This window comes from Oryzias latipes, chromosome 22 (genome assembly GCF_053564925.1).
Source record: "Oryzias latipes strain Hd-rR chromosome 22, Olatipes_Hd-rR_3.1".
Classification (NCBI taxonomy): domain Eukaryota; kingdom Metazoa; phylum Chordata; class Actinopteri; order Beloniformes; family Adrianichthyidae; genus Oryzias; species Oryzias latipes.
The window spans coordinates 812,200-837,960 of record NC_136258.1 but is presented as its reverse complement, the minus strand read 5'-3'; the positions used below and the strand labels follow the sequence as shown (position 1 = coordinate 837,960).

At 39.9% G+C, this 25,761-nt stretch overlaps 3 protein-coding genes and 2 long non-coding RNA genes across 15 annotated transcripts in view; 2 read left to right on the top strand and 3 right to left on the bottom strand.

Annotated features, from left to right (window-relative positions):
• LOC101171960 (CAP-Gly domain-containing linker protein 4) overlaps positions 1 to 6,448 on the bottom strand; it is a 55,642-nt gene extending 49,194 nt beyond the window's left edge. For 2 of the 5 annotated variants that reach the window (XR_013653101.1, XM_078940532.1), the window contains exon 1: positions 4,379 to 4,548. Coding sequence is in view for 4 of the 5 variants with exons in the window: in XM_078940532.1 (XP_078796658.1) it covers positions 4,379 to 4,505 (127 nt within the window). In the remaining variant the exon portion in view is untranslated. Of the gene's footprint in view, positions 1 to 4,378; positions 4,549 to 5,808; positions 5,829 to 6,312 lie in introns of those variants that run through there. The other 3 variants (XM_023951820.2, XM_078940531.1, XM_078940530.1) reach the window with 3 other exon arrangements.
• Positions 6,449 to 6,716: 268 nt separating this feature from the next.
• Positions 6,717 to 21,028, top strand: slc66a3 (solute carrier family 66 member 3). Of its 2 annotated transcripts, none has more exons than XM_023951823.2 (7): positions 6,717 to 7,008; positions 10,617 to 10,699; positions 18,141 to 18,210; positions 18,295 to 18,352; positions 18,620 to 18,697; positions 19,076 to 19,117; positions 20,298 to 21,028. In XM_023951823.2, exons 1-7 carry the CDS (start codon positions 6,863 to 6,865, stop codon positions 20,319 to 20,321), a joined length of 501 nt encoding a protein of 166 aa, XP_023807591.1. In that variant the 5' UTR covers positions 6,717 to 6,862; the 3' UTR covers positions 20,322 to 21,028. The 2 variants fall into 2 exon arrangements, with proteins under 2 accessions (XP_023807591.1, XP_023807590.1); XM_023951822.2 differs by having other exon boundaries at positions 18,620 to 18,740.
• LOC105357022 (uncharacterized) lies at positions 13,435 to 14,698 on the top strand. The gene is made up of 3 exons (XR_002872636.2): positions 13,435 to 13,571; positions 14,202 to 14,281; positions 14,360 to 14,698. It is a non-coding gene; the product is annotated as an uncharacterized LOC105357022 (long non-coding RNA).
• On the bottom strand, positions 14,705 to 15,811 carry LOC144988986 (uncharacterized). Its single transcript, XR_013653102.1, has 2 exons — positions 15,675 to 15,811; positions 14,705 to 14,979 (listed from the first exon to the last, which is right to left on the bottom strand). It is a non-coding gene; the product is annotated as an uncharacterized LOC144988986 (long non-coding RNA).
• Positions 20,710 to 25,761, bottom strand: part of rock2a (rho-associated, coiled-coil containing protein kinase 2a) — a 72,583-nt gene continuing 67,531 nt past the window's right edge. For 2 of the 6 annotated variants that reach the window (XM_023951816.2, XM_023951817.2), the window contains one exon: positions 20,710 to 21,940. In XM_023951816.2, coding sequence (XP_023807584.1) covers positions 21,937 to 21,940 — 4 coding nt within the window. In that variant the 3' untranslated portion in view covers positions 20,710 to 21,936. Of the gene's footprint in view, positions 21,941 to 23,119; positions 23,828 to 25,761 lie in introns of those variants that run through there. The other 4 variants (XM_078940525.1, XM_078940528.1, XM_078940526.1 and 1 more) reach the window with 3 other exon arrangements.

Here is a 25,761-nt window from a genome sequence, read left to right as displayed (position 1 = left end):
AAAACAAGGTGAACCGTGATATAGCAAGAGAACACTGTAGTGGGGAAATGCCTGCAGAGTTTTGTTTACCTGAAGTGTCTTAACTCGAGTTGAAGTTTATGATGTAGGTCAAAACTCATCACAGCCTTGATAGCACCACAGCAAATCGTGCGTCAAATTCAAGTTGGACTTTCGACGTGCGTCACATTTGCACGCTTATCAAAAAATGTGTTCATAAACTTGACACCCTAGTGGGATAGATACTGCCAGATGTTTTTAACCTGATTGCTACATGGAGCGGTGTCTTCTATTTACAATGCATGGAAGACACAAAAGATGTTTAAAGATCGGATTTATTTATTCTAAAAAGTTCCACAAAAGCATTGGTAATCATGTCTGGGTTCGTGAGATCATTCAGGGACTTTTCCAGTGCGCAAACTTCATTCCTGCTGCGGGAGTTGCATCTGATTGACAGCCGGCTTCTGCAGCGTTTCCCTGTCTCGATGACCCATTTAAAGACAAGCTTTCCCGCAGTAGCCCAAGACGGTGAAAATAAAAATAGATTATCTTTTAATTACTGTCTTGATGCAAATAAATAAAATATCCTAAAGTTCAGGAGGCCCGAGCAGGCTGCCTCCTGAATGCCGCAGCGGCTGTCTGTCTGCCTACCAGGCAGCATCCCAGGTACCAGTGTTGTGAGCACGATGGCTGCAGCCCCATGGACCCTGCATTGACTTAACATTATTACTCAACACCCCTGACACGCAAATACCGTTTGTTGTAAACACAGCTTTACACTTTCTTGATAATTTTCCTCTTCCTTAAGAATAAAGTGACATAACTGCCGGTATAACTAAAATATCTTTAATTTCCCAGTTTATTCCTGAACTTTGAAGACGTTCATTCACCCACCGTCTTTGAACAGAGAATCTTCTGGAAAATAATAATGTGTGCTGCTTCTTACAAACCCCTGGGCTACGTCAACAATTCGGGCTAATCTTGAAGATTCTGCTGATGCCTTCCCATCACGCAGTGGCAGTTGTATATGTGACCGTAGCACAAGACAACAGTCACATATTCCAAAATGCCATAGCGCAGCCACTTAAGTGAAAGTTTTTTAGCAAATTGGTCTGATGTTCCCGCAGAAACGTTTGTAATCGACAGGAGGCAGTTGCATTTTTACATGCTGTGCGGTGGCCACGGAGGTTTTACAGAAAAGCTTCAATTTTATGGAGACTGGACGATTTTTCATTACAAAAAGAAAAAAGGAATTGTTCTGGCATCAGCGCGATTTGAGCGGCGGGGCGTGCCATGGCGGGCCAGTTAAAGATCTGAACTCTGGCAATCAGGGCAATCAACCAATCAGGGACTCAACTTTGGGCACGTGACCCTTTTAGTGACAGTGGGTAGAATACACATCCAATATGGTGGATCTATCCGAATGTTCTCACAGTCCATCCATTCTCATAACCCACTGTTTGCCTTTTGGGGGTCTCTGGAGCCCGCCCCGGCTACTGTCGGGCGAAGGCGAGTACACCCTAGACAGTCTGTTACAGGGCCCATTGGGCTGGAGTGATCGCGATCACTATGCCGGCTCCCGGGAGGCAAGCCTCTTGGTCAGAGAGAGAGGGGCCTTAAAAAGTCTGGGCAGCAGTTTGGCTCAGGCGGTAGAGCAGGTCGTCCAACAACCGAAGGTTTGGCGGATTGACTCCCGCTCTCCCCAGCCAGCTGTCGCCCTCTGAGCGCGGCTAGTCTGCAGCTCACCCCCCCCCCCCCCCCCCCCCAGGGGATGGGTCAAAATGCGGAGAAGAATGTTCCCATTGTGGGATAAATAAAGTAGCAATTATTATTATTATTATTATTATTATTATTATTATTAGCCTTGAATTTGAACATTTGGAAATAAGACCTTAAAAAGCATCCAAAAAGGTCTTACATTTATATATCTTGGTCTTAAAAACAGTGTCGTTTAAAACTGTTTCCGTATGACTTTTCTGGTCCAAAGTGTTATTTTTAACCACGATTATGCAAGTAAAGTGTTTTTAAATCATCATCACGTCCATCTCTCCTCTCACATCAATTCTCTCGCTTCCCTAAAAAAACACACTGAGCATGGGTCTGTTAAAGGCCAGGATACATTTGATTTGTTGTGCCGGGACACGCAATTCATTCACAATCAAGTAGGCATTTTCCTGAGCAAATGAAAGGTTAGTTAGTTTAAAACGGGACAAGAAAAACAATAAATGATTCCCACAGTTTTCTGAACACTTTTGTGATTGATATTTCAATAGAAAACCTAATCTTAGTGTAGAAGTAAAACATGCAGCAAAGAAATGAATTTATGTTTGAAAAAGTTATTAAAAAAAGAACATTGCAGAGGAAGATTGTTCAAGAAGAAGATTGCAAGTGAGGATGAAGATTTACAAGCTAAAATTAGTTGAGGAAAAGAGGAAAACGAGGAAAGGATGTGCATTTCCTGCTTTTATCGAGTTCTTTAGTACAATAGTCAGATTTAATAATGTTTCCACAAAGCCCCGTCTACAATTTTATTTACAGTGAAGATCTATTCTCAATTGCATTTATCTGCATTAGGGGTATAAAGATTCATTTTAATATACTAGTAATTCATATCATAATTTGTGGTCGCTGATATGATTAATAGTCAATATTGGTTCATTTTGAATGATCCAATTCGATCAGATTCACTGATCTAAAATGGATCCAGCACATCTTTAGCCGAAACTTCAACCAGTGTGACTCTGTCAGAGATAAATACCTGGGGACTGAACAGTGCAGGTGAACTTTCCCAGATTTCTTGTATTTCTTGCAAGATAATCAAGTGTAATTTAAACATGTGCACAAAAAAACAAGCAAACAAGAATCAGTGGTGGATAAATTACTTTTAAAGAGTAATTGATTACTTTAATTTATTAACTCGATAAAATAGTAATTAAATTACTTTACTTTTTTCCCAATTTAAAAAGTAAGTCACTACTCATTTTTTTCCACTCACATACACATTCTCAAGAGATTAAAGCTAGCACAAACTAGATACACTCAAAATAAACACTAAGGGCAATTAGGTTATAATCATATATGATATATATATATATATATATATATATATATATATATATATATATATATATATATATATATATATATATATATATATATATATATATAAATAATTGAATGTCATAGCCAATGTCGTGTATAGACAGGTTGCTCATTGACACTAGGGCAGTGGGAAGCAGTTCATCTTCAAGACAATAATTGCACTTAACTGTAATATTTTTGCCTTTGTTATGGTTTTAGTTTCTTTGCTTTTGTGTTTTGCTTCTTTTTTTGTTCCGTCATGTCTTGAGTTCATTTCCTGTTTTATTTTGGAAGGTTCGCCATCCCATCTGCCATCATTGTTTCCCCCTGTGTCTCGTCTGTTCTGTATGTATTTAAGTCCTGTCTTTCCCTTCCTCCTGTGCTGGTCCATAGTTTTGCTGTCCCCTGATTCTTGTAGTTTGCCTGCCTGCTGCAGTGGTATTATTGTTAGCTTTGCCTGGAACGTCCTGCCTCCTCCTCCCTGCACCTGGGTACTCCCTCATCCCCCGCCGTAATATTGTTTTTAATAAATTGGAAATAATTTGAATATCTCCAGTTGCCAAATGACCTTCCTTATTCGTCTATGTCCATATTTACACTCTCTTCACCTTACTTTGACCAATCTCCAAATCTGCATTAGCAAACATTCATCAGTGTATCCGTTGAGTTTCATTTAACCAAGAGATAATGTCAGAGCCAAATGTTTACACACAGTTTTAGGATTAGTCACTGGTTTTACTGTAGCAAAATGTGAGTAAGGTAGTAATGACGGTTTCTGTTGTCTAGTAATTGTAATTGGATGAACTTTCAATGGCCATGGGTTTTGTATCCCAGAAATGGACTTAAAAACTTGCATAGCAAAACGTGAATGGAAGAGTTTTGAAAGCAGATGCTTGAAACACCTATTTACACACGTTTACGTAGACGTTTCCTTGGTAGTGGTTGCTTGAATGCATGTTTTAGAGCCCAGTGCAAATGTCGCTTCAGTTGCAGTGCGTACTGTCAAAGACCTTCCAGGGGCCCGCACAATCCAAAAGCGCTCACCTGTGCGGGTCAACCTCTATGCAGGTGGACGTGACTAAGGCTTTAGGATTTGAGTTTCCCTATTCTATGTCTCCAGAATAAATATTAATCCAACATTTTTATATATTTTCTGACTTGAATTTCATAAAGTTCCATTTCAGAGCACAGAACCAAAGTGAATCCAATCCTCTGACATTGTTTTCCTTTGTGAGCAGAGTCTATTAAAAGAGCGCCACTGTCTGTAATGACTGAGCAAATGAGTGTGTAGTTTCCTCACCACAGTCACTGGGCATCGGGGCAGAGGCCACCTGGTGGATGACTGTCTGCTGGTGGGAAGAAAGTCTTGAGAAGCAGCCCAGGACAGCCTCCCCCTGAGGCGGCTCTGAAACTTCCTCCTTTGTCATCTCCCCCTCAGGGCCAGAGCCTGGGAATATTAAGAGATCTATTCTGAGAGCACAAGTGGGTCTAAATCCATCAGAGATTGAACTTCTCAGTAGATGTCACTGAGCAAACAGAAGAAAACATTTTACAAATCTGGTTTTCTCAAAACTCCCAGTGAATTAAACTAGGGGAGACTAACTTCACTGTGCTCCTTCCTAATGCACCAACACTCACTGTCACAGTCTCCTTTATCATCTTTGGTGTTTTGAATCACCATGAGAGCATTCCAGTCCCACCGAGTGATCAGAAACATGGGACGGAGCTGACGGACGGTAAAAACACCAGCCAGCACTCCAAGGGAGTCACATATGTTTTCTTAGTCCTGCACATCTACAGTGTTATTGGCCGTAGCTGTTGACAGACTTCCCATGATGCTCAGGGCACATGCCATTCTAATCCCCACTTTGTATTTTCTAATGTGTGTGTATTGTTTTTGTCGGGTTGTCCTAAGCTTGTGATTTCAGGATGACAGCCCTGGATCCTCACACAACCTCTTCTTAACTTCATCAGTAAAACTGTATCATCCTGTTCAAATGTTCTCATTTTGTAGGATTAGACTGATTTTTTTACTTTCATTTCGTAAATAAAATATAGTTTGGAATTTTAATCATGTCAAGGTGAGGTCAAACAAAATGTTTTTTGTTTTGATTTAGAAGAATTTCAATGATTTTGTTGTACTTGAGCTTCACCTTTAACAAGATCTAAGGAAATTCACTCAAATAAATAAAGTTTTTATTCCATTTTAAAATTTTAAAAGAAGAAGATCTTTTATTTTGTTACACATTTATGTGGCTACAGTTTGCTTCTAAGTCATTCCAATTGTCTCCAAAAAGTTTGAATTTGAATTATTTTTAATATTACACTGAGTGTTGTTTTAATTTAAAATGTCAAATCAAATTTCCCCTTGCTCTGTGTCGGTCCTTTGTATACAAGAATAGAAAATAAAAGTGTGAAACTTCATTTGAAGAAAAAATACAAAAGTCCTGTTAATAAAACATTCTGTAGGTAAAACCCATTAGCATGTATCACCAGTTCAGACATGCCTTAATAAGTTCAACACAGAAAAAAAACGATTTTCCGCAGAAAAAAAGCCTCTCATTCCATTAAGGAGTTCCAGCATTCATTTATTTCTAACTGACTGCCTTATTTGGGATCCTTTCTAGGAATCTTTTACGGTCAATGTGTAAGTTATTTAGAAAAGCTTCATGTTTGAAATGCTTATTAAAGCTTCATAATTCCAAGGCAGGGAGGGGTGAGTACACATACGTTAAGATTGTGTACACATACGTTAAGATCCCCCCCCCCCATAATATTAATAATAATAATAATAATAATACCTTAAAATGGCTCAACATTTACACCAACTTTCACCATAAGACAGATAATGTTTCTGGTTTCTTAATTGTAGCAGAAAAGTTCCCTTGCAGAGTTTAAAACTAACATGAAGGAGTTGTCACTAGCACGTTAGCTGGGGGTGTCAACAATACTTAGCATCTCTACAGTTGACCTAGGATTAGCCACATCCTAAAACACATTCTAACAGACGCCACGAATAATGCCTCGTCTAAATCTTAAACTATAAGCCCACAAATTTAAGTTTAATGCGGAAAAATGTTCCAAAAGTGCATCGAGTTAGCTTCAAATTTTAGTATTCTCTGCTCTGGTACAAACACTGTGTTAAACTTAAACATGCTGGCTTCGTTAAATGTTCAAAATGAGAAGAAACTATCTAATATCTCTGCATTATCGAAAGAAAAATAACTACGTTACCTGTCCTTCAGAACTTCATTCACCTTGTTCATGGAGGAAATGTCTAGAAAAAAACAGCGGATTTAGAACCTGTCATCTCCAGGGATGCAGTACAAAACAGACAACTTCCTGTTCAGACGCCCAGCTTCCAAAATAAGAGTTGCTGCCGTGTACTTCCGGTTTTAACCGCTGGAATAAAAACGTTTTTCAGTATGGGTGGGTTTCACATTTGAGCCTTTGTTGTACTTTCCTCCAATTAAAATAGAAAAGAGTCCTTGAAATGACTCTTTTAGCATCAAAGATTGCAAACTCCTGCTCTAGTCAAACCATATTGGTGTTGTTTTATTGTTGGTAATAACAGCGCATCAAGTTCATCAGACAGGAACTTATTTTTTATTTTGAAAAGTTGCAGCGGAAGTTCTCTTTGAATGACTCGCACCGAAGCGAGTAACAGCCCAGCAGTGGCATCCGGAAGTAAGTCGCCCATCTGAGAAAAACGCACAGAGATCAGACTGGTTAAAGCTGATTTTTTTATTTTTTGTTTGTTTTTTGCAATAATTATCTTGAGAAAATGCAACCGGACACTCTGTTGCACATTGCCAACTTTAGCACGCTGTTCATGTGCATGGTGCTGAAGTTTCCTCAGATCTTTGTACTGATGCGAGCCAAGAGCGCGAGCGGAGTGAGCCTGAAGAGTCTTCTTCTGGAGCTCATCGGGTAGGTGATCTCTGTCTCTCTGTCAGACTTCTGCCACGCGTAACGCAAAGTTTTCACGTGCATTTTGACCGACATGAATGGTGGGCTACTTAAGAAGAGCTGACTGGTGAAATTAGGAAAAGTAGAGCGGTGACTCGTGTCTTCCGCTTAGTGTGTGAGAAGGGTGATTTGTTGAAAAAGATAGTAGTATAGTTGTAAATTTACACACATTTTCCTGAAATGTTTAAATGGATGTACCTTGTTTTATAATTCTGGATCTTATGTAAGGGATAATTGTCGACGATGCAATATCAGAAATGAAGGCACGTGGTGGATGGAAGCATCTCAATCAATCCGAAACCACTTTTTCATTTTCTTCTTCAACACTACATTCTGTCACTTAATTAAAATGATAAAGAAAATGGTATTTGACATTTCCTTTTTCAAAAAGTTCTCCTGTAAATGTGTAGCGAAATTTAATTAGAAATTTGACAATTAAGTGGATTAACAGACATGCTTTCTCATTTCACTATGTATCTGCATCAACTGACTCAAAAATTATATTTAAAAAATCCATCCTCTAAAAATGCTTTTTCATTTTCTACTTTAAAACCGCTTATTATGTGACATCATTCAAGTGATAATGCAAAGAGGGGATTGCATTTTCGTTTTCACATCCACCATGCAAAAAGGGTTGCATAATTAATTTCCAGTCAGCATTTCCAGGGGGGAGGCGGAAGAATCTAGTGCAAGGATATAGAACATTTAAACTATGTGACTGAAACGTCTTTTTTAGGCGAGCATTATCACTGTGGATTATTATGTAAGGGTTAAGTGTGCATTATCAGAAACCATCCGAGGCAAAGTGCGTTAATTCTGATAATACACATTTTAAAGCCCATTAACTTAATTATACCATGGTCACTTACAAAAGAAATAAATATGAAATCAGTTTTTTGTACTTTATTCATGTTGTTTTTTCAGTTTGGATCGCTTTTTCTTCACTAAAAACAGACTCTATGTTACGTGGTGCGGCGCATTGTCCGGGTAACATGACAACGTGCCGCTTAACCGTGGAACTTGACTGTCCATAAAAGCGACACATACCGGTATGCTGATCGTCCCGATGGCAAAGTTTGGTCCAGATGATGGAGCTAAAGTTTGTTTCAAAGAAGCCAGCGCAGTGATATAAAACTTTTAAGCTAGGTGACCGAAAGTGCTTTTTTAGGTGTGAATTATCCCTGTGCATTATCACTTTTACTTATCTGAGTATTTCTTTATTTAAATCATTCTGAATCAAAAGAAGACAAAAAGTGTCATTTCAAAAAGGACAAACTTAAACGTAGAAATTATCAGAGCAGGTCCCTCCTCTGATCCATTCTGATCAGCCACTTGCAGACTAATAGATCCATGTATGTAGAGCTGTGACGGTGTGGGACGTGATGAAGCAGCAGGGGGCGCGGTGTCGCAGTTAACCCCCCCCCCCCCCCCCCCAACCCAAAATCCCCCAGCGTTGCGTGTGTAGGAGGAAGGAGCGCGCACGTGTGTTGGGGGTGTGTGTTGATTCTTCTGCTCTCTAGCTGCACGTGAGCCTTCACCTGTGCTCTCTGGTACAGACATCTTCTCAGAATATTATTTATTGCCCAGTAATAAACAGCCTGCAGACACTTTGTCACCTTTCTGGTAGCCATGAAGTCTGACACCCATGAAGAACGCGGGGCAGGAGGCTCCGCCTTTATTTATACAGACACGTAACGTTGCGCTGCACAAAATAGTTCCCAAACAAAACATGTAGTGATATTCATCGCACTGTAACAGTGAGCGTTCATGTTTGGTGTTACGGAGTGAAGGAGAACAGAAATAACCCCCCTCCCCCAACACAAAATCCTCCAGCGGGCGGCCGTGTCTCGCACTCAAGAACGCACGCAACTTGTAATGGAAATGAATAATTAGAAGGCAGTAAATTTGTCGTATTTCCTCGTATGTGCTGCTGAAACACAGGACTAGCAGAAAAAGTAAATTATCAATAAAGATGAAGTGTTTAATGTATTTATTATAGTTCCAATCACGCACCATATGCAGAACTTTCAATGCGGTTATCGTCACATCCCTACGTGTACGTCTTTGTTTTCCTTGTCTGAGCTGGAATCGGACTCAATTTGGATAGCTTCAAAAATGCTCCTCATTTTTGTCACCCTGCTAATGTTAGGTTAGGATTGCGAGGGGCTGTAAGCTAACAGGACAGAGTGTAAACAGATCACTCAGTTATGGATGACAGGAAAGAAGGAATTTCTCATTTCTGATGAATTCTTGCCGCTCTGCAGATACTATGTCCTAGAAAAGGACACTGGTTTTGTTTGTTTATTGAGTGGGACTTTAAAGATCTGCAGGGTTCTAAATGTGGCACGCAGAAAATATCAAAAATCATTTGATGGCAAAATAACATTTTAACCATCACACATGTAGCATTGAATAGTTTCATATTTTCATTTAAAACAACATGTGGATATTAAAGAATGTTTAAATGCATTGTAAATGTGGCAGAATTTTGCATTTGTTGTGTTGATCTTTTGCCCATGACACCTTTGGACATTCTAGCCTCATTTTCAAATAATTTTAGAACAATACAATCAACAATGCTTATTAATGTGCCAAGTATAAAAAAGGTCAAAACCTTCAAACCAATTTCAAAATGTTGTTTCAGTTGTTCTATTTCTATTCATTTGTTTTTATTCCAGTAAGGCTACACTAATCTATTTGTTATGTAATTTTAGGCCTTTTGTAAGTAACTAAGTAATTTAGTGAATCCCATGTGCACTTTAGTGACTGTAGAGTAGAAAACCACCTCCTGAACAGTAGAAGAGGATAAAAACTTGAAAAGCATGCTTGTACTTTTGGTTTCTGGATGCAAAGGTTATCTGTTAAATGACCCAAATAACCATTTCCCATACCTATTGCTCATTTTTGGAGCATAGGTAAGCAGAGTAACCTTGGTGTACATGGCTGTTCCACTTCAGGCTTCATGTTGGCCATCAGAACCTTGTAGATGATGTCAGAGCTTATTGGCCCAGTGAACAGATGCCTGGATGAAGACTGCAAAGGCAGGACAGAAACACATTGATACACAAACACCGAACATTACTTCAGAGTATTTAGTCCAAAAAAAGGGAAATGGACAGAAGAAGGAGAAGTTCATCACTGCTCTCTTTACAATTCACATTATGATACATTATGATATAAACAATATAAAACATTTTAAATTAGTTAGACTATTCAGATGTTTCAGTCAATATATTTGTCTAAACATGCAAAATAAAATGCTTTTGAATGGAAAAACTCTTTGTCCAGGAATTGAGCATGGTGTAGGCATTATCATGGTTTGGGCTTGCTTTGCTGCTTTAGCACCTTTTGATACTTGGGAGAACAATAATCTCATTGAAATAAAGAGGTGTTATAAATGATCACAGGATGTATGTGGTGTTTAAAGTCCCTCTAAAGACACAGGAATTTTTTCATTGATCTTTCTGTGGAGGTTGCATAACCGGCAGCTTAAGTGTGACCTTTTACTCCTTTCTGATCAGCTTTAAACGATCAAGAATGTAATCAAATGTGCATCTTTTACCCCACAGGTTCATTGTTTTTGTAACCTACCAGATGTACTATGACTACCCACCTCCCACATACCTGGAGTACCCTATTCTTATTGCTCAAGGTTAGTATGTGTTAAAAACCCACTCTGATGAATATTGTGTTTTGTATTTTTAACCTGTTTATGCGTAATTCTTTCTAATGATGGAGGACAGATACAGTGGGACAAAAAAGTATTTAGTCAGCCACCAATTGTGCAAATTCTCCCACTCAAAAAGATGAGACGGGCCTGTAATTTTCATCATAGGTAAACCTCAACTATGAGAGATAAAATGAGGAAAAAATACAGAAAATCACATTGTCTGATTTTTAAAAGAATTTATCTGCAAAATGTGGTGGAAAATAGTATTTGGTCATCTACAAACAAGCAGGATTTCTGGCTCTAACAGAACTGTACCTTCTTCTGTTAGAGGATCCTCTGTCCTCCACTGGTTACCTGTATTATGGCACCTGTTTGAACTGGTTATCTATGTAAAGACACCTGTCCACAACTCCACTATGGCTAAGACCAAAGAGCTTTCTAAGGACACCAGAAACCAAATAGTTGACCTGCACCAGGCTAGGAAGTCTGAATCTGCAACAGGTAAGCAGCTTGGTGTGAAGAAATCAACTGTGGGAGCAAATATTTGGACATGGAAGACATACAAGACCACTGAAAATCTCCCTCCATCTGGGGGTCCCTGCAAGATCTCACCCTGTGGGGTCAAAATGATCACAAGAACAGTGAGCAAAAATCCCAGAACCACATGGGGAGACCTAGTGAATGACCTACAGGGAGCTAGGACCAAAGTGACAAAGGCTACCATCAGTGAGACACTACGCCACCAGGGACTCAAACCCTGCAGTGCCAGACGTGTCCCCTTGGTAAAGCCAGTACATGTGCAGAACCGTCTAAAGTCTGCTAGAGAGCATTTGGATGATCCAGGAGAGGATTGGGAGAATGTGCTATGGTCAGATGAAGCCACAATAGATCATTTTGGTTGTGTTTGGAGGAGAAGGAATGCTTAGTTGAATCCAAAGAACACCATGGTTATGTCCAAATTCCTTCACTACTCACTACTATAAACTCAAACTTTGTTTTTTTGTATAGCGCCTTTCATTTCGGTTAAAAACACAAAGCGCTTAACATAAAAGCAAATAAAATAGTCATAAAATATGAATATTAATTAAAACAGAAAACACAGGACAATCACACACAGATGGGACCCCTCCCTCACCAGATTCCTCCCTCCAACCAACCAGTTCCCCCAGTAGAACCCTGAATAAAAACATAAGAACTGCAGGTTAAAGAAGGTCTGGCCTGGTTCTGCTGTGCTGAAACGATATCATGGGGATCCATTAATTCCAAGGCCCAGCCCGACCACGGGGGTCATTACCACAGCGCCCGCCCAACACAGAGCAGCATAGGGCCCACTCTACAGCTGTTAGAGCACAGAGCGGGACCCCAGCCGGGCCAATGAGAACGAGCACCGCAGCAACAGCACCCCTACAGGCGAAACAGGGTAATGCCCCAGAACAATGGATCCCCAAGAGCAGGGGTAGGCAAACTGCGGCCCGTGGGCTGGATCCGGCCCGCCTCCATGTTTGGTCCGGCCCGCTGAACAATATCAGAGACCCAAATATATATCTTTTTTTTTTTTTATCTGGCCACACGATCAATACGTGACATTTTCTTCCCCCTTTCTGCAGTCTGTGCTCCAACCTGAAAGCCTCTAAAGTCTCTGTCAAACAGAACAGAAGACAGTCTTTCCTTTCTACGTCACAGTTCATCTTTCCTGCTTTAGCTCATTCTTTTAGAGCGATCATGATGCTTTTCTGAAACAGCGCACCCCGTTCTTTGTCCTGATTGGCTGCAGACCCTGTCAATCAATCTTAGTCCGTGCCGTGTCTCCTGTACAGAAACGCGGAGCTCTTCAGATCAGACATCTGTGATGATCAGATCTTTATTTTCATTCTAAGATCCTGGACCTCATTTCTATGAAGGTTTGAGAATTTAAACCAGAGAGAAAAGTGTGAAAATGATCATGTCTGTGTGATAAAAAGTGTATTTATGCAGTGAGGAGTTTTACTGCCATAAACTTTTGTAGTCAGATTTCACTGATCACGGTTATATTTAGAACATAACTCCTGCAATAAACAAGGGACTCTGTAGTGGTGAAAAGGTAACACAGATATATGCGTTCCTGCAGCAGAAGACAGAGAAATGAGCTTTCTCAGTATTACTGGATGAGAAACAGAAGAGCAGGACACAGCGATGCTGCACAAACTGAGCCGTGTGAGGAGCTGCAGCCCTCAAAGTCTTTATTAGGATTATGATGGGAGAGGGTCCACTAGTTATTGTTTTTGTGTGTTTTTTTAAATGTTTCAGTATAGTTTTCCTGAATTTTTGTCTTTTAAAATCATAGTGTTATTTGGTCATTGCTTTATTTCATAAATAATGTTATTTATTTTATTAAAAAGATCATGAATGAATGAAACTTTATTCATACAGCACTTTACAACTCCTTGAAGGAACCAAAGTATGGTGTCAAAATAGAGCCTAAAGTATTGCGCATCAAAACAGTAAAACCGCGCATCAAAACCCCAAATCTGCGAATCAAAATGCATAAATTGAGAACCAAAACCCACAATTTGCAACCAAAAGCCTTTCCCCAAAGCACAATCCTATTTCTCAGCTGCCGATTTGTTTTCTCGCCATTCTGAAATCCTGTTTTTGAGTTGCAGTTTTATTTTGAAACTGTCTTTTTGAGTTGCGCTTTTATTTTTTGAGTTGCGCTTTTATTTTTTGCGGTTTTGATTCTAAAACCTGTCGACACGTAAAAACAGCGACATGTCAGTCAAGGGGAGGGGAGGCGGGACATCCCTGATATCCAGAAGCTCATTGGCTACCGAATAAGACCGAGTCTTACGTCAACAGACCAGTTTAGAATGTGCCGGTAAGTTTCTCATGTTTTTCATATCTTTTACTATATTAAAAGATCAAAATTGTACTTTATTTAACCAGAGGACGCCAGCACATTCAGATGAGGAGCTCCCCCAGTAGCTGCTAGTGAAAAAAGATGTTAGAAAGTTAGATGTTGCATGAAAAACTACCACCATTGTTCTCCTGTGTTAGAATGCTAGCTAGCTCAATGCTAGCGGGGTATCCAGCTCTTCTCATGACTTTTGTGGATTAAACAAAGTACATTTTTTACCACAGTGTCAGGATCGGTCATGTAAACCTGGGAATAATTGTCCGTGAATTGTCACTAGGGTTAATCAAATATGTTATAACCTATAAGGTTTCTCAATATTTTTCAGGGTTTACAGACAGAGGGAATTATTGAACAGAGAAACAATATTGCTGTGCCATATTATTCAAAATGTATGCGTCTGCACTATGCAGACTGGCAGAAGTCCGGTATTCGAGTGAACCAGAGCAGAGTAAATTGTAGCAGACCAGCAAAAACGTGTTTTATTCCACTTAAAATTATTCCAGTATTAGACATCAATAGAATTATTAGTATATTTAATTGGGTGGTGGTTTTAAAATTGACTATTGCTGTATGTCTGTTGTTTTCTATAAGGGCCGTTGTTATGCATACCATAACAAAAAAGGCAGGAATACTGAGGCAGCTACGACGTGGATGTCTACATCTTCTTTAAGGTAATGAAAAAAAATTTAATCTTAATTTTTCTCTTCTTTTTTTGGTTAATTAACTTTGCTGTTTTTGTTTCTTTCCAGATGCAGGCCCCAAAGACGTCCCAGTGTGATGCAAAGGCTGTCCAGCAGGCTCACAGACATCCCCTGTCAACTGAAAGAGAAGCCTTTAAAATAGTTGTCCATTTCGACCACACTGTCTGCTTCCCATTTCTTAGTGCCTGTACGAAAACAGTGACTTTTCCACCTCAAGTCTTTTAAGGAGTTTTAAAAACAGTTGTTTTAATTTCTCTGAATTGTGGTTCAGAATTTCACAGAATCTAATGCACTTGACTCTGTGTTTCAAAGATCTTTGCAAAACCATCAGTCTTTTGTACAAAACACATTCAATGGTCAAACATTAAAAAATGAAGCTTTACAAAATACCAGTGGTGATTATTAGCCATTTATTTTCTTAAGGGGGGCAGTATTTTGTAAGGCAGATGAGATCTGTTCACATTGTTAGTTTTTGTTACATCCTGCTGTGATGACATGCATAGATCAGTACATAAATGTTAATGTCTTGGCCATGGTTTTCTGATGTCCCACAAGGGTTGAACAATAGTGACAGGTCTGAGAGGACAAGCCACAGAGGGAACAACAACTCCAACAGTTTCCTGCTCTGCCTGGTTTAAGTTAGTCTGTCGTCCAATGTCCACAGCATCCTGCACACAAAGAAAAATGTATTTAAGACAGTTAAAACCTTAATTGCTACTCAGTAGCTGCATATTGTGAAAGGTAACTTCCTGTGTTAACCTGCAATCTTTAAGGTTGAGAAAATTATTTTGGAATACAGTTCAGAATCAGAAAAACTTTATTGATCCCACCTGTGGGAAATTTGCTCTGGTACTTCAAATAAAAATTGTGTTTCTTTTATGTATTTATTTTAAATAGGGATTAACTTGATCCCAAACTAGGAAAGGTGTCACTTTCTTGCAGCAATATGTTGCTTTTGTTCAATCCATCTGTGTAATCCCTAAGGAAATATTGAAAAACCTTATATATACACATGAATGTACTTCTTAAAAAACAATTTGATTAACCATAGTGACAATCCACGGGCAATTATTCCCAGGTTGACATGACCGATCCTGACACTGTGGTAAAAAATGTACTTTGTTTAATCCACAAAAGTCATGAAAAGAGCTGGATACCCCGCTAGCATTGAGCTAGCTAGCATGCTAACACAGGAGAACAATGCTGATAGTTTGTCATGCAACATCTAACTTTCTAACATCTTTTTTCACTAGCAGCTACTTGTGGAGCTCCTCATCTGAATGTGCTGGCGTCCTCTGGTTAAATAAAGTACAATTTTGATCTTTTAATATAGTAAAAGATATGAAAAACATGAGAAACTTACCGGCACATTCTAAACTGGTCTGTTGACGTAAGACTCGGTCTTATTCGGTAGCCAATGAGCTTCTGGATATCAGGGATGTCCCGCCTCCCCTCCCCTTGACTGACATGTCGCTGTTTTTACGTGTCGACAGGTTTTAGAATCAAAACCGCAAAAAATAAAAGCACAACTCAAAAAATAAAAGCGCAACTCAAAAAGACAGTTTCAAAATAAAACTGCAACTCAAAAACAGGATTTCAGAATGGCGAGAAAACAAATCGGCAGCTGAGAAATAGGATTGTGCTTTGGGGAAAGGCTTTTGGTTGCAAATTGTGGGTTTTGGTTCTCAATTTATGCATTTTGATTCGCAGATTTGGGGTTTTGATGCGCGGTTTTACTGTTTTGATGCGCAATACTTTAGGCTCTATTTTGACACCATACCAAAGGGCTTCACAATAAAAAATGGGAACAAAAGTTTTAAACTAAACACTCTAGAATATTCTGTTTTAGAATATAATTTTCAATCCAAATGTTTTCATCCAGATTCCATGTTATTTCTTTCTCACTCCACGCATCTGCTCCTGGTCCGGCCCTTCTATCCAATTTTAGAACCCAATGTGGCCCCCCTAGTTAAAATAATTGCCCACCCCTGCCCAAGAGGAAACCGATACATTTTTTAGTGGTGTCCAAATCTACAATTCCAAAATTGAGTGCCGTAGAATTTTCCCAGAAGTCTCTGCGTAAAACTAGTGTGCATTGATGCTCACTAGTTTGGCAAATTTATACCACAATGCATTGCACTTGAAACAATTTTGCAAAAAAAAAAAGTTTTGTATTTAAATGTATTTTTTAAATAAACCATCAATGTTTTTATCTTCAGAACACAGTGGATTCGAAAATAGTCATCGCAAAATGCTCAGATCAATTACATTTTCCCTTTGTGAAATTGATGACGTCATATTCAGTGTTTAAAAAAAACTAAGAAAAAAGTAGGGCATGTTGTCCAAATTGCTTGTAAGATCCAGGGCTCTAGATAGTCTCGCACCATATCGTTTTTTAGTAGTAAGGGATTAAGGTGGGAATTTGGACATAGGCCATAAGCATGTGAGTGAAAACATCATGCTTTGGTTGAGGTATATCTTTTTAAGTGGGAGAACTTGCACAATTGGTGGCTGACTTAATACTTTTTTGCCCCACTGTATTTGGAAAAATAAGTTCCTAGCTACATCACACCGTCCTCAGCAGGTCTATGTAAATGCACGTTTCGATGCCTTTGTTCAAAACTCTTGCCTTTACATGTAGCTTCGCATATTCCTAAGACTGTTTTGGGGTTCTATACAAAAGGTGTGGCCATAATACATATTCAAACTTTGACCAGTCAGGGACATGGATTAGATAGTGACGTATGGATCGCTAAATGTGAAAATATATCATGGAGGAGAAATGAATTATTGCGGTTTGTGCCCGTCCAGATATTTATAAGATAAAGATACTTTATTCATCCCATCTTGGGAAATTGTTCATCATTCATTCATTTTCTTAACCGTTTTTCCTTTTCGGGGTCACGGGGCTGCTGGAGCCTATCCCTGCCACTTGTGGGCGAAGGCAGGGGACACCTGGACAGGTTCTCCAGTCTGTCGCAGGGTAGAATGTCCTCAATAACACACCCATTCACTCTCACACTCACACCTAGGGACAATTTAGAGTTACCAATCAACCTATGAAGCATGTTTTTGGACGGTGGGAAATTAGGTGAATTTTATTTTATTTAAATTTATTTTTTTAAATAAACCATCAATGTTTTTATCTTCAGAACACAGTGGATTCCCTGCTTATGACACTAAGTCATTCATAAATTGGAATCAAGCTGTTAAAAAAAAAGCCTGGAGCAAAATGAACGAGCAAAAGATTTGCACCACTTCTACATTTCATACCAAGCCTCTTGAATCTGTAGGTGGCAGACGTGCAGAACAAAAAAAGAAGCCCCTGGCTGTTCGTCCAGGATTAACATTACAGGCTAGACGCTTGTTTTTGAGTATTTTGTTATTGAAATTGTTGTGAATCGGGAGCAGATGAAAGGAAAATGTAGTGTAAAAAAGCTTATTTTTGATGTAGAAAATACAATGGGCGATCAACAGCCTCCCTGCTCCTTAGCAACAGAGACAGGGAGGGAGGGTGGGGTTGATCTGCGCCAACAGTCCCGCCTACAACTCAGAGGTGATTTTCTAATGAACTACTGCTGCTCTCAGAAACTAGGTCCTAGAAAATGACTAAAAACGGCATAACCATAATTAAAAGACCACTGGGAACGCTTTTACAGTAGCTCATCAGAGTGGGATTTTGATTCTTTGTCTTTCTATTTGGATGTTATGATTGGGAAATGGACGAAAAATATGCATTTTGCTGAAAGGTAGGATAGCTCTGTGGCTCTTGACATGTCAGTCAAAGGCAGCTTGCAGTGATGTGTTATAACCTGCTCTGTATCTTCAGATGCCATTCTCCTGCTCCTGATTCTTCACTACAATGGCAGCCTGAGGATGGGCCTCATCTACGCCTTCCTGTATCCTTCACGTTTCTCACAGTGATGAAAGTGGAAGCTTTGAAGGGAATCAATGAGTCGTGAGCCTTAATCTATTGTGTTCAGGTTTGTCGGAGGCTGGAGGCTCCTCACTCTGAAGAAGTGGATCATAGATCTGGCTATGGTAATAAATCAGGAACAAATGAACCCTGAAGTGCAGAATGTGTCGATGGTCAAATAAAGAAAGTTGATGTGTCACCATGCAGTAATGTGATGGAAATGTTCAAATGGAAGTTACCCAGAGCTCCATCATTTAACCAGGTTTTTGATTTAAACGGTCTGGCTAATGAGGAAAAAAACACGTCTCCCTAGTCTTTTCTCTTTGAAACTGAGTGCAACGGCAGGATTGTGGTAAATTTTGGTCATGAACCCTGACCTCGCCTCTCCACAGAGCCTGTGCACGTTCATTAGTGGCGCCAGCAAGTTTGCCCAGCTGCAGTGCCTGTGGAGTTCCAAGGATGCTGCTCAGGTGAGCACCAGCACCTGGGCCATGGCCACCTACACCTGTTTTGGTAGGTGTTTGATAGCTTTTATCTCAAAATAAGTGGTTTCATTTGATGTAGTTTATTTCCAGTAGCTGTGGATTTTTCTTTATGTTTCTCATCTGGGATGGAAATGCCGGGTTGTTGAATAAGAGGCAGAACCCTTCTCTGACATCCATCACTTGCTAACCAATTTAATCTCCTCCAGCAAGTCTCTGCTCCTTACGTTTCCGCTCATGCATACGTACGATCCCATTTACTCAAGTCTCTGTGTGGTAAATTAGCAATCGGGCACTTCATTCATTAAGTTTCAGTAGCTGCTTAGGATAATGGGCATGCCATTAACTGGCTTTCCTTTGTTCCAGCGCGTATCTACACCACCATGGCCACAACTGGAGACACACAGGGTAAGTCAGCCGGTGTAACAAATGATTGTGGGGCTGCAGCGCCCCACAGGGCAACAATCAGGAGGGAGAGGTTGGCTTCTTTAACACTTTGAAAGAAAACTGTGTTTTTGATGTTTTTAACATGTCATTTTTCCAATGATGGAGGACTTGGATAGAGAAAATTAAGCTTAAGTTGAATTTCTGAGCTTTTCTCTATTCAAATTGTTAAGCAGAAGCAGATGAAAACACTGCAGTGCTGTGATAAATACAAATGTTTACTGAAATGATGGAAAAGGGTTTTCAGAGGACAAATATTTAAACTTGATCAGCAATGAGAAGTCATGACTACTGGATCAATATAATTATTCTGATGATAATCAATAAGATCTCAATTTTTTCACTTAATTTGCATTTGATCTAAAGAAGTCCGGATTATAGCAACAATGTAAAAAAATATGTATAAAAGAAAAACCTCAGTAAGAATGGGATTATTGAAGCTCCTTTTTTCTCACTCCGTCAAGCAACAAATCAAACTCTGGTCGACTTTAATTGATAATCAATACATTTAATGAATTTGTGATGTGTGTACTTTATGGATTACTGCAAAAATGTACAATTGAGTAATTACACTTAGGAAAATGGCATTATCTTCTATCAATATTTTATTTCTTTTTCTAATCTTCGTATTTCTTTATCTAAATAGATTTGATATATCTGAGTTTTTTTATTTTTGAAATTGATTCTCATGCTTGAAATAAATCAAATTCAAGTAAATTAATGTGTTTATATTTAAAAAATCTTTTTAAGAATCAAAATGTTAAAGCTTTTTAACTGAAGGATAGAATGAACCTCCTTCACTCTGCTTTTCAGTTTTATTAGTTTAGTTTATTATTCTGAATAGTATCATTTAACCCTTGTGCCATCTTAGATGACCCCCCCCCCTTCCATTGAGGTGTTCTCCCTACCATGACAAAGGTGGAAAGATTTCATGTAATCCATGGACACCAGTGAAGATCACAAATCATTGAAGAAAAAAGGTTCAGAGCACTGTCTAGTGGGTCTAGATGACCCCACTCCCAATGTTAAAGTGCCTAGGATAACACAAGGGTTACAGACATACATTTGTTCCTTGTACTTCATAAAATGTAGTCCTCCTTTTTGGGTAAAATAGAAGACACCTGATAAATGTTTTTGATCACAGTGCTTGTGCGGTTTGGGGTCATGACCCTGCTGAACCTGTGGGTGCTGCTCACTGTCATCTACTACCAGAGAGCCAGCAGATCCAAGAAGAAGGATTAAATCTACAGCTGCGGCGGATGGATCTGACATCATCATTTTAGGACTCACCAACTGTTTACAATCAAACAATCTGTTGTTATACTTGTGCTTTTTCATGTACACCATTTGTTACATTCCAGACACCCAACTGATGTCTTCTTAATACTGTGAGTGTCACTGTGTTTCAAAGAGTGACTAACTCAGGAAGAAATATTGTATTTTTAATAACATTTAAAGTGTAAATATTCTAATTTGTTACCAAATCATAATAAACTGAAAGTTTCACCTTTTCAAAAACTGATTTCAGTGAGAGTCCAAATAATCCAAAACCCAAAACACATCCATGTCTTTATTGTTGAAGTGGTTATTATCAATATAGAGCTGTTTGGTAGCAAACATGAAGTTTGGATGGAAAGCCCTTAAATACACAGTGGACAATGCCGCATAAATAACAAAATGTGCATGGTATGAGGTATAAAATATATACTGTGGACATTTATATGTAGAAAACATGCTTCTTGGTTAAAGGACAGCTCTCCTACACTCTCTGCCTTCTGTGGCTCACAGACACACCGTGTGGCCAAACTCCATGTTTGGTTACCTTTAATACAAAAATATAAAGACAAACAAAAATAAAGGAACATTTTTGGACAAGTGCTGCTCAGTTTTGTCTTCTTGCAGAACCCAGATGTGTTTGGATATTGTGACGTATTTTCTTTAAACAGAGGCCCCGCCCAAAAAAAGTAATTGTGAGATTAATCCGATCATTTGGTGAAAAAAATCCAATGAAAAGGGAGCAGCAGTCAAGTACATTTGGTAATAAATGCCTGCGTGTCATCTCAGGTAAAGGCCACAGCTACATTCAAACACAAGGAAAACATAATTGGTGCATAACCTGAACTTAACCCCGCCCCCCAGAACTGGCCGTCTAACCTTCATCAGAGCAGCACTCTTCACTTCTAACCATTTTTTGTGCTTGAGTGTTGGAGTATCAGGAATGTCTAACTACAACCCTTCAAAAGAAATGAAAGAGTTCTCCATCCAGAGGTGGACTTATCCTGCCCAAGTCCCCTTAACTAAGACCACTGCCCTGCTGGATGAAGAGACGGAGAGGCAGCCAGCTTTAACCGCTGTGTAACAAAGTTTGACACTATCTGGTAACAGAAAAACCTCAAACAAAAAGTGAAGTGTTCCCCTTTTAACCCTCCAATACTGTTCAGGAATAGTTCTTTTTTTGGCAAAGTCCCCAGAAGTGACGATGAAATGAGTTCTGCCTCCATCGTGGTGAGAGGAATCCCCTCCTTTTGGGGGTTTACCAGAGCACTGAAACTCATGAGCGTCTCCACAGCCTCACAGAGGATGATGCACCTGGAAGAACACTTTGGCTGATGTGAGCCGCACAGCTGGTGGAGAAGCGGCAGGAGCTGGGCAGCAGGGGGGAAATGTACTCCAACCCTCAAACGCTGGGGCAAGAGCGGCTTTAAGGAGAAGCAACGATGAGGTCAGTCAGCTGATCCGCAGGAAACAAACAGAGGAACCCTGGAGATGCACCACATTCCCAGTTAGCTGGAAGAAAACAAACACTTCATTAGGCTAAATCAAGTCACTCTACCTAAAATTCCAGACATTAGCTGAAGACCGCAGCTTTTCAGTAGCCTTTACTTTCTAATTTGTAGTAATTTAGTTTGTGTATTACATTTCATGAACAGAGACAATTCACAGTTCTTCAAATAAAAAATGAAAAGAAACAAAAGGACGCCCATAAAAAAGTAATAAATATTGCTATGGATGCAAATATCACCAAATGAACTATGGCGATATTCATTATTATGTATATCATTGTATGTGTCCTTCGGTTAAAGCCTTTGAGCTTTGGCCAGACTACATTTTTCCTGTTGGTGACGAGCACAGACGTGGTGTAGGTTTCTCTGGAACAGGGTTTCAGCTTTTTCTAGATAAACTCTAGACTGCCTCGGCCCTCCAAACATAATACACCTGACGGAGGAGGAAGGATAAGATGTAGTACGGAAGAGGGTGGAGTTTCACGTCATGCCTTTGAATGCTCTGGGGGACAAATATGGATTGGACAGGGGGGGACATCTAAGACCAATACTAACTTGCTCCATCATCTGTTCAGTGAATTTCAGGTTGAGGAAATGGGGGACGGGGGGCCTGTCAGGGGTTTGAGTGTTTGGGAGGGTGTTGTGCTCTTCAGGGGCTTAGAAGCAGAAAAATGTTTCCCATTTTTGAGGTTTTTCTCCAGTAGGGGCGAGTCCCCCCCTTGTGTGAACCCAGTCCAGTCTGTGTCTGGCCTTGACATTGAGGTAAGTCTTTGTTTATTTCAGTCTTGGCATGACGAAGGTAGTAAAATAGATTGGAGGAGAAAAGTTTAGGTCCTGACTTGTTCAAACTAAATCCACTTGCTTTGAAAAGACGCCTGTGTTCCCAGAAACAGTGAAGGTTGTTGATAAAGTAAACTCCACTATCCACACATGCCAAAGAAAGCTAACTATTTAGGCCAACCCCCTGCTGAATTTTTCCTCCTTCAATAGTCGGTATGGGACTCTCCATTCAGAGAGCTCACAGTTCTTATCAGTCCAATTAGGACCTGTACTTTTTGCTTGGACACATCTGTGTGTAGTATGATGTTTTGTACTGTTGGATACTTGGTCATGCACGTCACTGAACATATCCTTGGGAAAGCACTGAACTTTAGTGTTCTGAACATCTTTTACAATGGAAGTACCAACAATCAGAGTCTCGGGCCGAGCCTCCAGCTTTCTTTCTGGCCGTTTACCTTGTGACAAGTTCCAAGTACTCAAAACCTGTGAAGAATTAGGAGAGTCTTTTATTTTTCATTATGAATCTGAGGGTTGTTGTTTTTTTTTTAATATATATATTTTTGTTACGTACTCTAGCAAGAACCTGTGTCCCTGATCCTTTCCCACGCGGTGAGGGAGGCCACGACATCTGAGCTGGGTGGACTGAATCCCCAGAGAAGTGGGCAGAGCCCCTCGTCTGGGAACCCCAATTTTTCCATCCTTGCTAACAGCAATTAAAGCTTGGTCCTCTAAATCACCATGCCCTGGCCCTGTCTGGGGCTTCTGCTGGTCAGCGGTGTTGGCCTCCCCCGTCGGGCGCTCGTTCTTCAGTGGGGCTGACGGACAGGCTGTACAGGTGTACAGGGTTGCATGCCTGGCATCTGGGCGCAGGTCTCGTGTGGTCGTGGGCTTGGTTTTGGGCCTGGAGTAGGGGGTAGGGAGGGTCCCTACCCGGGCTGGGACTCCTGCTCTCCATTCTCTGCTGGGTCCAGTTCTCCAGCTCGGTGGTGGAGGTCTAGTTCGCGTGAGGGTGGTTGTTCCGAGGCCTTTGTCTTCTCTGGGGGCTAACGGAATTCTGGCGGATTCTGAAGTGTAGAAAATCAGCCTTGCGCCGATATGCAGCACGCCATAGCTGTGAAGTGTTTGTGTAATCATCTTATATTAGCGGATACTGCGGCTTTGCACCACAGCAACTACAACTACACTGCATATGAGCAAAGCCAGAAAGAAAATCTGCTTTTCTCCACGGCAGAATCAGCAGATTCACAGGGATCGTGTGAATGGTCGAAGATTTACGATACGTCAAATAGCCTGTGTTATCTAGGTGTCACTGTAACATTATCGGTGTTAAATGGGTAACTACGGTGGCTCTGAAGTTCAAATCACATTAACAAAAACCTAACGCAAAATTGTCATAAAGATCATGACGACAATAAAAAAGCTAAACAAATAACTAAAAAAACACATCAGGATTTAGAAATCAAAGCAAAATTCCAAAAGCCAAAACTATTCCAAATAAAAAAAAGAAAAAAGGTTTCAAAAAACAAAAGTAATTTTCAGAAATCCAAATGAAGCAAAAAAGAAACATCCCCGATTGGATGAAGACGTTTGTTCATCATTTAAGCAGACGGCTATTTGGCATGAAAAACATTAAAGTCGCCGCAGTCCAAGAGCTGCTTCTATCAAAGAATATTTGATTTCAGGATAAACCTATGAAGTGATTCTGGATTTGCTCTGTACTAATCACAAAACCTTCATACTAGTTTGGGTTACATTTCGGCTGTGAAGCATTTTAAAGTCCCACTCCAGCTATATTTTGCTCCTTTATTTTCAAAGTGTTCCTCATGCTCTTAACTATAATTATACACTTTTGGGCTCTGTCATTTTCTTGGACATAGTTTCTGCAGAGTAGCAGGAGATCGTTAATAATTTGCCTCCAAGTTGTGGGCAGGACCGTTAATTGTAAAATAAAACATGTCCATCAGAAGAGGCACTCAGCTATAATCTGTGTTCATTTGCAGGACAACAGGACTATAAATACATTAAGAGATTCTTTTTTTTGTCTTACATACTCTAGCTGGAACCTGAGCTTTTTATCTTTTTATCTAAGCAGCATCACTGACTGCATGGTTTAACCCATGCTGTTCAAAATAGACAAGCAGGAGGGGGCTTCTTCTCCTTTTTTCCTTTGCTAACGTATAGTAGCGCATGTGTGCCACCTACAGTTGGAAGAGGCTTGGTCAAAATGTTAAAGCAAGGAAACCTTGCAACTTTTTCTTTCACAGCTCTATTCCCATACATGAAGGACTGGCTGGACACAAACCACAATTATTCATTTCTCCTCAAAGATCCATTTTCAAACTGTTGCCACTTCCGTGTATTAAAAAGAACCTCAATCCACATGTTACTACCAAATCTCAGTTCCTGATTGGTCAAGGTTCAACCTGGTTTAACTTTTAATGCCTCCCCATTGAATGTGCGTTTTGAATGGAAATTTGTGAAGCGCGACGTAACACAAGAGTTTTGAATGCAGAAGCATTTACGTAGACTTTTCATTGAATGTGGTCTCTTCAACGCGTGTTGCTGAGGTGTGGACCTAACTTAAAACTTGAATTTGGGAAATTTCTAACCAACTAACATGAATCCATTTTTCATGAATTTTCCTGTGCTATTAAAAATGAAGAGACCATTTACAAGCCAACCAATGCAAAAAGTGCAAATTTGCTTCTTTCACCAGAAATCAGAGCATTATTCATCTTATCTGTTTAAATGTGTTATTTCAGGGGAAACTCCCTGAAGTTTAAGACTCACTCCAGTGAAAATGGTGTTCTTGGTGTTTTCTACGTGTTTTTATGCCATTTTTCTGATGATGGAGGACATATATAAAGACATTAACCCAAATTTCCTATTCTGAGTCTTTATTTCAATCGTTAAAGCAGACGGAAAATGCTGTTCAAACTTATTATGACACTGGGCGGGGCATGAGCTGGCTGCTCCAAGCTCTCAGCAACGGGATGGAGAAGGGGGGGGGGTCCATGCCAACAGTATTGTCCACAACTCAGAGGT